Here is a 12,673-nt window from a genome sequence, read left to right as displayed (position 1 = left end):
GTCACCCTTTTGGCAGAGAAGGGGCTCTTTCCCTGTGGAGAACAGCCCTGGCACAGACCTTCCCACAGGATCCCATAAGCCTCCAAACAAGGGCAGCTACTTCCTCCCATCTCTGCATCCTGGTCTGGTTCCCTTCTCCCAGTGATATGCCCTGCTGCATGGACAAAGAGGGAGACAGCAGGAAACCCTTGACTGTGCTTCAACTGCCATTAGGAAGGAGAGCTTTGGTGCGAAGGAACGAACCTCTACTTTAAAAGTCTAGTTAAACAAACTTCTGAACACACGCATGGCACAGTCAGAAGGGAGGACAGCAGGAGAGAGAACTGGTACCCAATGTCCCACTCCTAAGCTAAAGGGCCACCTGTGGACAGAGGGCTGTGCCTGCTTACCTGACCACGACAAGGCCAGGCCAGGCTTGGCATGTCTCCTGTCTCATAGCCCACGTGATAGAATCTCATAGTTGTCACATTAAAAATCCAAGTGAGTCCTCAGATGAGAACAGATGGAGGCAGGCTGTGGCCTGCAGGCCAAACCCTTCAAGCCACCCTGATTCTAGTAAATGCCTCTTTTAAAGCGTTCCCTGGCTCATCTGTTTACTTGTTGCTTACAACTTTTCTACGGTGCCACAGTTGAATAACTGTGAGGGAGACCAGCCAGCCATCAGAACTGGAGTATTCAGAACTGATCCTTTCTTGGGAGAGTCTACTAGCTGCTGAGCTAGAGTTTGGAGATCTCAAAGGTCCTGGACAACTGACCAAAGGGTAAATATCTTGTGAGTGGTGCACCATTGGAGACTCGAGCCTGGAGTCCAGGCAGACTTTGGGAAGAACACTGCTACACTTGCCCGAGCAAGTACCTGACCAGCTTGGTCCCGATCTGTTGCCGCAGCTCCTGCCTCTCTTCTTCAGATGCTCTCTGGAGAATGTTCTTATCCTCCAGCTCTTTCTTAGACGGCCTGTTGCCAAGTTTGATGGCCAGTGTGTCCCTTCGTCTTATCTTACTTGCCAATGTACCTGAGGGTTGAGAAAAGGCAGAAACACAGGTACATCAGTTTCTACCTCTGCAGGGCTCTGGTTACATGTGGCTGGGCTTTAACAGGACCCAGGCCAAACATTTTACTTGCACGCAAGAAGAGAAACCTAATCAGTCCAAAGGGGCCGGGGTTTGAGTTGGAGATAATTCGTTTTGAAAAAAGAACTGAGGGTTTTTTTTTTTTTTTTTTTTTTTTCCTTTCTCCCTTTTTAAATGTTTTCGGGGAAAAAGAGATCCCGAGACACCACGAACAAGCCTGGAAGTATCACCTCATCATTTGGATGGTGACAGATGAAGATATGGTGGGCTATGGGAGCCAGCGATTGTGCAATGCTTTTGTTTCCTTTCAAGTCAAAAGCTTATCCTCTCTCCTTCTTCTGTACAGTTAATCCTTGTCATCCTCTTCCCCCCAGCCAGGCTTCGTGCTGGCAAGGAGCCTACCCTATATACAAATGCTTTAACCCTCAGTCACCCAGGCAGATGGGAGCTATCAGATGGAAACCAATGAAGGTAAATTTAAAAATTTCTACTAGACCAATCCCTTTTAGCCATCTATAAATTCAACCCCACACTGAAATTCTTCCCAGTCACACTCCTCCTAAGTTAATTGTAAAGCAAAGCAAAACAAAACAAAACAAAACACCATTGTAACAGCACATTCTGGTCCTCAGATTAGACACAGTCATGGTCTCCACTCCCTTTTAGGACCCTTCCTTTCTAGAAGTCATCCCATCTTAGTGACAGTGGACAAGTGAGGGGGTTGAACTTCAACAAAGTGGTTGTCATTCTTGACTCATTCCTCTCTCTCCCAGCTACACTATAAAATGAGTGAAATTTTCTAACACTTCCAGTGAGCTAAGGAATCCTCACTTTTCTGACATGCCTCAAGAACAGGTCCCCAAAGGAATGCCTACTTTTGACTTTCCTGGGGAAAAAAAAATCTGTTCTTATAAAGCTTAGATCATTTTTATCAAGACAAATATTCAGTCTAACTGACTGATGAAGGTGTGATACCTATGCGGTATTGTCTTCTGGAAAAAAAAAAAAAATCTGTCACCAGAGCTAAACTTTGGGACATAGACATTTTGCATTTTCTTGCAGTACTGGGAACTGAACTCATGGCATTTTGCTATCCCCCAAGTCTGTTTTTAATTTTTAACTTGAGACATAGTCTCATGAAGTTGCCCAGGTCAGTCTTGAATGCACTCTGTACCCAAGGCTAGCCTTGAGTTTTCTAAGGACTTGCCCGATCCTTCCATGTAGCTGGGATTACAGGTTTGCATCACAAGTTCTGACTAGGATAGATATTCTTCTAATTTGAAAAAATTCAGTGCATAGTAGGTGGCTCTCTGTACATTCCTTATTCATCCACCTCTTAGAAATACTCTTACTTTCTCCACTGTCATCATCTTCATCATCTTCATCATCATCATCAGTGTACAAGATGGGTCCATCAGAGTCAGAGTCATTGGCTTGGTACTCTCTTGGAGCCTCATCCTCTGGGGCACTGAAGGATTCTGACGAGTCTTCCATCTGCTCAGGGGTCAGCAACTGAGGTCCAGCCTTTCCCAGCCCATCTATGGTTGTAAAACTGTCAGGGGTAGAAAAGCACAGGGTGGTGTGAAGTTCAGTGTAATCTTCATGAACACCAATGCAACAAAAAGCACATTAGCTAGTATCATGAATATCATTCATGGGGAAGGGAGAAATGCAACATGGGACAGCCAACCAACGTTATCAACACGGATGTGCTTTGACCCATTACTTAGTTATTAAGATTAAATATTTCTTGTTTGCAAAGTGAGAACGTATCATTATATGATATCTAACACATCAAGTGCATGAACAGTGTGAAACTGTTCTTTGTTCATACTTGTTCATAAATAACGAGCCACTGGAGGAAAAAGTAGTGGTTTAGGGCTGATGGAGGGGTAGCTTTACTTAGCAGGGTGTTTGCTGTGAATGTCTGAATACCTGAGAGTTCAATCCCCAGAACTCACATTAAAAAAGTATAGATTGCTTATACTTTCAGTGCCTGGGAGGCAGGGCCAGGCAGACAGGAAGATTTCTGGGGCTCATTGGCCGACCATCATAGTCTATAAGGCCAGTAAGAGACCCTGAATCTATAAATGGCTGGTATCTGAGGAAAGACATCTAAGTCTGACCCATGCACATGTGCACAGACACCCTCCACACACACACACACACACACACACATGCACACACACAGAGGCACACACATAGCAACTGTGTCAGAAGCACCATGATACTTGATTCTGTCTGGACTTATTGTTTGCTCCTTGAGTCTAATGTCAAACCTCAGCTCCCTCCCATATGTTTCTGGATCATTCCATTGACCTTCTTACCCTACTCCCCTGTTCTCATAGTGATCCAAATATGACTCCACTGAGGATGCTCAGTATCCCCTGACATGTCTGTCTTCTGACTCCTACCATGCCTCTGACAAATAGGATTCATAGTTCTCTGTGTCTCAACCTCAAGAAGGGTGTAACAGAGGGAATCATATATTTTATTAATATTGGAATGAATCCCATCTTCTTTCCAGCCAGTGAGTCAACAGGTAAAACCCCTCAATTCTCTCAGTGCTTTAATTTCTTCATGTATAAGACTCCCGGTCTTGCAGGACTAGAGGAATGGCAGAAATGCAAAGTGTTGGATGGGAAGAAGCTTTAGAAGAAAGGAAACACACTGAGGGAGGTAATAATGCTTCGTCGTTCAAATGAGCAAAGTCTCCAGAGTGCTCCCACTTTCAAAGACTACGTGTGGGACAAAGAAACAGTTCATTTCATAAACAGCGTAATCAATGTTGTAAGATACAGAAAACCTCCCTCAATACTTTCTGATGTAAGTAGATGAATTCCCACCTGCATGTCATAGTCTGAAAGGACACTCGGTGAAACTGTGTCTGATGTTTCTCTCTCTCTCTCTCTCTCTCTCTCTCTCTCTCTCTCTCTCTCTCACACACACACACACACACACACACACAAACAACCCAACCTCTAACCCTTCCATAAGACAAAAAACGAAACAATCTGAAAGTGCCTTCATTGCTTCACACTGGCAGACTTCATTAGGAAAAAAAAAAGCATTTAAATCCAATTTTGTGGTTTTAAGTGGCCAGGCACTTCTAAGACACTACTTTTTACTTAGAAAAAACCAACAGCCTAAATTGTTATTAAAGAAGTATATGAAATTTTACTTGACTGCATGTATGCATGGGTTTACTAATTTTGAATGTCTTCCTCCGCCACTCTGATTAGTTAAGATATGGTCCCTCAGTGAACCTAGAACTTAACATCCCAGCTAGGCTGGTGTCAGGCAGTTTTCCAACATCTGCAGGTCGTTGCTGCCTTCTGATCTCCAGCACTGGCTCTGTTACACACGTGCACTTCTGTGCCTTTACATCATGTTGGGGCTGAGTGAAGGTCTCCATGCTTAGGACTTGACCCACCGAGATGTCTCTCAAGTACCCGAAATCTCATTTTAAATTATGTGGCATATAAAGGCAACCCCAAATTTCCCATTTTACCAATTCTCAAGGGTGCCATTTGGTGGCGTTTAGGGACATTCACCTTGCTGGGTAATTACCACCCCGCATCTCCAGAACTTGAACATCTCTCTGAAGCTCTGTCCCCATTAACTAATAAGTCCCCACAGCTCCTACCCCCAGAAACCACCATTCCCGCCCCATGTCTGTGATATACTGACTACTTCTCCAACCTCATGGAAGAAGAATTATACAACGGGGTGTTCTTATGTCACCCAACACAATGTCAAGAATGTCCAAGACACAGCAGTGTCAGAACTCCCTTCCTCTTGAAGGCTAGGTGATAGGACAGCATCTGTGTGTGCACCATCCTATTTACTCATTCAGGAGCCAACGCACAGTGGGGCTGTTTCAGCCTTTTGGTGACTATGTACACGGGTGTTCAAATATACCCCCCCCACACTTTCAATTCTATGAATTGCCGAATCAGATGGTAATCCTATATTCACTTTTTTTTTTTTTTTTTTTTTTTTTTTTTTTTGAGACAACACACAATGATGTGTCATCGAAAATAAGGGGAGGTTTATTTTTGGGAGCAAACTTTTCTAGAATCTTAGCTGATTGCTGCAGAAAGCTATGCTATCCTGAAGAGACTGTCACATTGGGGGTCTACACTATGTTTAGGAGATATTTAATTAATAATATGCCCTCTGCATATACATAACAAGGTACTTCAGGGTTTAACCCTGGCACTTGTGCGGTTAATCACTAATCTAGTATGTTAACTAGTTTAACCTTTCCATCGGTATAGTACTTTGCAGTTTACAGCAATATTTATTTACAGTTCACAACTCTTCAAGACTATACGGTGGTTAAGGAATTTACAACGGGGATCCAAGAAAGCCCATAAGTCAGTAGGCCCACCCAACCTGGCCAGTGTCATGTGGGATCCAGACTGAGACTGCTAGCTTACTTACTAAATGTTGTCTTTACTCATTACAGTTAGTTAATATTAAGTATGTCCCTTGTCTGCATTGGTCACCTCACACCTGGCCTCTGTGGTTCATCAGAACACTGGACAGCATAGCACATTTTACACAATTTGTGTCTGTGTGTGGAATGGGCTCAACAAGTCATTTTCCAACATGACCTCAAATGGGCCGCATTTTTCTGCCCCATGTCATAGAGCTGTCTGTGTCATAGATCAAGCTGTAAATGAGGAGAAACGGACTGAACAGCACCCAGTGTAGCAGGAGATGTAGGTATTTTTATATACAACCACTGGCCCCTTTTCAAGTTTTGATATTTGTATCCCAAACAGAAGGCTTTTCATGCTATGACAGAGTCTTCACACATTGGGTGACTAAATATAACCCGGGGAAAGTTCTAGGGAAAGCGAGTGAGCAAGAGCCAAAGACTCCAATTCAAATTCCACTTGAAAGAGAGAGAATCTGGGAGGAAATCTGAGACTATGTCTTCCAAGCTCATTAAATCAAGTGCAAACACAAGCTCCCCCCCTCCAAGAAGGCATTACAATGTCGGTTTTTAAATTAAAAATATATATACCAAGACGAGTTCTTCTAGGAAACTCTGAGAGTTAAGCCTGGCTGAAAGGAAAATCCATTATAAACACTCCCAATGTTGAATGAGACCCAACCTTACTCCCAATAATCTCAGTGTCGCTGTATTATTTATCTAAAAAGAAATCTTCATGTATCTGGGATAACTAAGACATTAATTTCTAGTATGTAGTATATAGCACAATAAATATCTTCTCCAGATGATCATGAAAATGAACTGCAGGAGTTAGGTTGCCTATGGGTATCAGCTCTCTGAGCCCTTACAACTGCCCACAGTTTACCTTTCTCTTTAGCATACTGGACCCGTACACTCAACCCACTTTCCAAAATTGAGATCCTGTCTTAAAGACGTATTTCTTGAACTCACTGGTTAATATTGTGACGAGGATGAACTCTGGAGCTAGCGTGCGTTGCTCACATCTACTACTTTGGTGCCTACTGCATTGCCCAGAGAGCAAATGAACCCAAATGACATTGAAAAATAAAAAGTTGGGGCTGGAGAGATGGCTCAGTGGTTAAGAGCACTGACTGCTCTTCCAGAGGTCCTGAGTTCAAATCCCAGCGACCACATGGTGGCTCACAACCATCTGTAATGGGATCTGATGTGTCTGAAGACTCCTATAGTGTACTTATACATAATAAATAAATCTTTAAAACGGGAAGCTCCCGTTTGAAGGCTTGACATAAAGGCAATGTGGAGAAGTTCTACAATGACAGGAGGGTGACCTGTGTCCTTGCTGCAATAGGGACACTGCTGTGTGGACTTGGACGTGTCCCTTGGAATTCAGGTCTTGAGAACTTTGTCACCAGGGCACTAACACTGCAAGGCATGGCCTCCTGAGGGCAAAGCCTTTATGAAGAGATGAAATCTATCACAGAAAGGGCTCTTGGTTGCTCTCCTAGGAAAGCTACCTTCTGCAGAAAGAACATCCTCATCCAGTGCCTGTGTTTGATACAGATTTCCCAGTCTCTACAACTTTGAGCCCATACATGTGCATTTATTCAAAATCATCCTCCCTTGTGAAGACTGTGACATCATCATCAAACAGGCCAATAGAGAGAGCACCCCGTTTGCCTCGGTCTCCTCTGCCCTCTATATCCTTGATTAAGATGTCAGGCAAATAATTTGTACTTTGATATTTATTTATATTTTCTTGATTTTCCTTCAAATAAGACCTCTCTGAATGATAAAAATAAGGAACCAATGAACTGTTAGGGAAAAAAAGGAGCAGAAATTGATACAATTATTTTGGAAGACAGAAAACTGTTCCAGGCCTGGAGTTTGGTATGAAGTGCTAGCATTAGTTTCTTAATTGGCTTCTGCTAACCTGGTAATAATACTAAGCCAACTGTTTGAACTCTTAGCTGCGGGATTTTAAATTTAAAAAAATCTGTAACATAGGCATATTCTAGAGAAAACTTACGTGAATTATAGACAGTGCTTGCCTCCTGATATTGACCAAGTAATCAATAAATGAAGGCTTCTATTACCAGAAATTAAATAAAGTGTCTTTATCAAAGCCACACTAATTAATGTACTGTATACTTTTTAATAACTTAGCATGACAAATGTTTGGAAAGGTATCTTGTTAAATGATTCTGAGATTGAAAAAAAATTAATTTTTGAAACAGGAAAAGTTTGGAATTTAGATCTGAGTCTCTCCTGAACAGAACTGGCAACTGTACTGGCAACATTTATAATTTATACACTCGTGTGCTCTGCCAGCCACATATCTATGGGGCTAACTCAACTTTACTAGCATATGTAGAGGGCTTTTTGAGTGACATCAGTAATTGAAGATCCTTAATGAGCTCTTGGTTTCTGAATTGGGCAGCTGAAGGGTGCTGAGTCACTAGCCCATGAGGGGTAAGATCAGGTTCCTCCGTCCAGTTTATTTAGTTTTCAGTTAGGTTGTTTATTTTGAGCAACACTGAGATTGACCACGATAGTGTTTTCCGTTGAGATGCACAGAGCCCACCATCAGAGACACCTCATTTTCAGCGCTCCACTGATGTAATCTGACCTTCCCTCTGGGCACCTTAGCCTACTCTCCCATTTTCATTAAGGATTCTGGGAGCACACATAGTGGACCTATGACATTTTAGACTCCATTCTGGTTTCTTGGAACACCGAAGTAAACAGCTCAAGCTAGTTCTACCCTGCGTGCAGGGACACCTTTCTGACCACAACAGTTACTACCAGTTCCATCAGGAAGTGCTAGAGGGTTTCACAGCAGACATTAGGATCTGGTGAGGGATTCACGAGAAAGGGCTCATTCTACTCTTGATATAAGTGGGGCCAGAGTTTTAAAGAGTTCTTCACTCTTTCTCGGTCTTAAATTTCCTAGGGAAGAACGCTAACTTGTCACATTGAGATGAAGTTGAGGAAGACGGGGTGGGCGATCTGGGACCAAATGATAAACACTTAAAACAAGTTTCAGACGGATAAAGAATGAAATTATCGAGGTAGAAAAAGGAGGAGGGTGGGCCATGCTGACTGAGGGTCTGAACATCCTTGGAAGTGTCATTACGGTTTTCCACACGGACCACGGAACTCCACAATCAGGGCTTAGGAAAACTGATGGTGAGACCACAGGTGTCTTACCCCAACATCAGCCGATTTAAGGCAGATAGGAACAGACTATGTTCCTTTATTCTAAGAGAGTACCCAAGTGGCCCACGATAATAGGTACTTAAGACAGAGTTTCAGGTTTGTGTCCCAACTCACCATTTTGCCTGTTCTCTGCTCCCACCTAAGCCAGTGCTTGAATATGGAGTGGTTCTGTTCCTCGATTCTTCGGTCCAAAGGAGCGGACTTGTGTCTAAGGCAGAGACGGGCAGGGTAGGTCCATCACTGACTAGGACCATGGGAGTGTCCAAGGTAACAGCGCTCTGATCCTCAGGGGGCAGAGGGAAGGTAGGTGGGGATGATGGTACTGTGACAGGCAGTGGAGCAACGATGATCGCCTTGGATTTGCCTGTGGCCTGCTCCTCTGTTCCGGCAAGAGTTTCCTCCGGCTTGAGGCTCTCTCCGCCAGTGTCTGAGAGCTCTCCTTTAAGACTGCATGTTTCAGAAGTGGTTGTATTGGGGGACAGTCGTGCTGGATGCTTGCTAATTTTTTTCTTGCCCCTTGTGGTTCCGACTAAGCCTGCTTTGCCAGCGAGTGACTCCTTGGGCCCTCTGGGATGAGAGGAAGTGGAGGAAGCGGATGGTGAGGCCGATGCTTTGGAGCCCGCTGTTTTCTTCGGGTGAGACGAACCAGCTAAAATAGACACATTTTTTTTTTGCATTGAAAATCAAAGAAAACAATTCTTTTTCAGTGACTGATTTGCAATTGCCAATGGCATTTAAAATTCTCCCTTTAAAATAGATTGTATCAGTGAGTATTAAGAAAATCAGTCAATAGTGATAATGACCTTGCTTTCTGACACCCCACCTCCCCCAAGCTTCTCATGTTAGAGGCAGCAAGAGACCTTCATGGCCAAACCTAAGCAGCCAAACAGGATAGCAGTTCTTGCCCTTTGAGTCACTCTTACAGACTCTGAAGAAAAGACTTGGTCCTGTGAAGGGGACAGCTACTCCTGGAAAGCTGGCTGTGGGAAACATATGGACCTTCCTTAATGACATTTTTTTGTGTTTTCCTGGGGATGGAGAGGTGGCCCATATTGAGAAGAAGCAGGGTATATACTTCCAGCCTTTTTCTGGGTCACGAGCAAATTAATTTATTTCACTACCTTCCAACTGTTAAACTCCAAGGCAACTGTTACCAAAGCTCCAGGGAAGGAAGCCTGTCCTGATGGCCTATACTTCCACTTGCCGTAGTGAGGAGGGACAAGGAGGAGAGAGTGACAGTGCATCTGAATAATCAGGGGAAGAATATCACTCTCAGAACTTGCACTTGTGATCATGAGAGTGTGTGCCCATGTGTGCATGTATGTTTTCGCACGAGTGTTTGTGTGTGCACATATATATGTGCATGTCCATGTGTGCACATGAGTGTGTGTGTGTGTGTGTGTGTGTGTGTGTGTGTGTGCATGTGTCCTCCTAGTTCCTCACGTCAGTGCCCTTGAGAGGGTCTTCCTGTATTACGTAGTTTGGTTTGGAGCTCAGAGGCTCAAAGGACTGACTTGCTTGCTTCTATCTCTGCAGAAGCTGGGAGTGAGAGCACACACCAACTTCACTCACGTTGCCCAGAACTCCCAGTCCCGAGCTCCTGGACCACCTGGTTGTTTCGACTGTTTATGTTCTGGGCAAGTCCTCAAAGGGCTGCCAGAGCACCTGTGCACACTTCTGAACAGTGCTGACTTCAACTACGGAAAAGCCAGCTAGGTAGCCGTTCTCTTTGCCTTTGAAACACAGACTTGTGTTTGAATTTTTCTTTATATCATCCTGGGAAGTGCATTTACATTCCCACGAGAATACTCTTTTGTGCCATGGCCTTTCTGATCTGCATTTTCTCCAAAAACCTCTCCGGCCACAATGCTATGTATCTTACTTTCCCATGAGAGAGCTAAAATTCCTTTCACCCATCAGAAATGTCTTGTTAATGGTCCGGGGCCATCCCACACTGCACACAGATAGCATGGTCACTCACCTCTCGGTGCAGCTTTATCGAAGTCAGTGAGAGTGGAAATGAAGAACAAACACAGGAACAGACAATGAGACATATGACTTCATTAATTTTGACATGTAAAGAAGCCAGTCTTATTTAGTGACAAGATTTGGCCTTACAAGGAATCTCTCTGGTTGGCGTAATTAGAATTTTAGATACACACAGTAGCTGAGTTTCCCCTTTGCAAAATCTGGGTTTGTCTGCAGAGCTAATGAACCTGATAATCTGTCTCTGATTACAAGTTAAACTCATTAGCCATACATTCTTTAAAAAAAAAAAAAAACTAACTACACTCTAAATTGATTTTTTAAATAAAAGAGACACCAAAGGCTTTGTGCTTAAACCCATTCAACAATTTTTCCTAGTTAAACAAGATTTAGTTTTCTTATCAATGCCAGTGGTATTACTTTTCTTTTTCTTGTTAGAAAATATTTAATGTCATCTGGTTTAAAAAAAAAATAAAAAAGGACTTTTTCCCCTCCAAAGCCTGGAGTGAAAATTCAAGCCATATTTTGTTTTTAAAGTCTCTTCTAACAAGAGAGGGCTTTGTTGAGATCAAGCTGGGTTAAAAAAAGAAATGTCACTTCTGAATTTAAATGTTTTGCTAATGGCAGCAATGAGAAACACCAAGTTCTGACAAAACCAACAGTGTTCTAGACTGATGGGTGGAACTCTGGGGCCCCAACAGAAAAAAAAAATATTTTAGGTGATAGCTCTTCTCAGACCTGTCATGGAAAAATCAAGAACCTCAATGTCACCTCTGCATCTCAGTGACAGTCCTAGAAGCCATTTTATTCACGTGTAGAAAGCCCACTGTCCCTTTTACATCAAGGTGGTAGATAAAATGATAGTTCCCCGGCTTTCTCTCCTCTCGGGAACATCAGAAGAATATGCTAAACCTCTGAGAAACGGCCTGTAAATAATTCATGCTCTGTTCTGCACACTGTGTCCAGCCTTGGTGTTCCTCACCAGCTTTCTTCCCAGAGTCTGAGCTAAGTCTACAGTGAGCTCGCACCACCTAGAGTAGGGCGGAGGGAGGGAGTGTGCATGCAAGGCAGGATCTTCATTCCCAGGGGCAGAGTATTGGTTTGGGAATTTCCCTTCCTTAGTAGCTCAGTGCCTGTCTCATGTCACCCAGCATTGCTAGGCTTAGCAAGGCCACGGGGGCGTACAAACACCAATAAGAACAGACAGCACGTCCCCCAAGGAAATGACCCCTAGGTTCTGCTGCCTTGGCATTCTGAGATCTTTTACTTTAGAGAGATTAGAAGAGGCCTGTGCAGCAAAGTTCAAAGCTGGGAAGACAGGAACACAGGGAGAGGTCTACTTGCATTCAAAGAGCTCTTACATCAGCAACTAAACCTTTCTTTGAATGTCAGTATGAGAAACATAAATGGCAGAAGGGAAGAGATAACACTAAGGCAAATCCTGGTGGTTTCTGGGAAGCTGCTGCCCATGGGATTTAGTGCTGTACAAAAGAATTTATATGCATGCATTTATGGGGGAAAGCCATTGAGCGTGGGAAGTTTGTCCTTTTAAAAGTTAGATGACCCAGCTGGTATCTTCTGTTCGACTAGAGGAATGGAAGGAATCTTCCCTTTGCATTGAGCATGTAAGGGTGAAAGAAGAATGCTGAATAGGCAAGCTGTGGAGTTTGCAAATGTCCGTTCGTGGCTTTTCTTTAATGGTAGCGAGTGACTGCGCTACACCAAGACACTTTGACCCAATGGTCTCCTGGAGTGGATGTGTTCCGACAGCACAGGGCATACAGCTCTCAACCCATCAAAATAATGTAAAGTGGCTTAGGAGACCCGGATGTCACTGATGCATGTATGAACCTTTACCATTATCAGAGAGGACAGGCAACTGTGAGCGTTAAGATATGACATTGCTATCCAGCAAATATGTCGAAGACCTGTGCCACATTTAACACACGTGAC

General features: G+C 43.5%; 1 protein-coding gene across 3 annotated transcripts in view; it reads right to left on the bottom strand.

The window, feature by feature from the left end:
• Positions 1 to 12,673, bottom strand: part of PHACTR2 (phosphatase and actin regulator 2) — a gene marked incomplete at its 3' end in the record, with an annotated part of 108,064 nt that overhangs the window by 27,427 nt on the left and 67,964 nt on the right. For all 3 annotated transcript variants that reach the window (XM_080941642.1, XM_080941643.1, XM_080941644.1), the window contains 3 exons: positions 8,849 to 9,383; positions 2,424 to 2,623; positions 857 to 1,013 (listed from right to left, as the gene is read on the bottom strand). In XM_080941642.1, coding sequence (XP_080797768.1) covers positions 857 to 1,013; positions 2,424 to 2,623; positions 8,849 to 9,383 — 892 coding nt within the window. The remainder of the gene's footprint in view (positions 1 to 856; positions 1,014 to 2,423; positions 2,624 to 8,848; positions 9,384 to 12,673) is intronic.

The sequence above is a fragment of the Micromys minutus genome, assembly GCF_963924665.1.
Source record: "Micromys minutus genome assembly, chromosome: 30".
In the NCBI taxonomy this organism is placed as follows: domain Eukaryota; kingdom Metazoa; phylum Chordata; class Mammalia; order Rodentia; family Muridae; genus Micromys; species Micromys minutus.
Note: the sequence above shows the minus strand (reverse complement) of the source record. Positions and strands in the feature narration are given on the sequence as shown.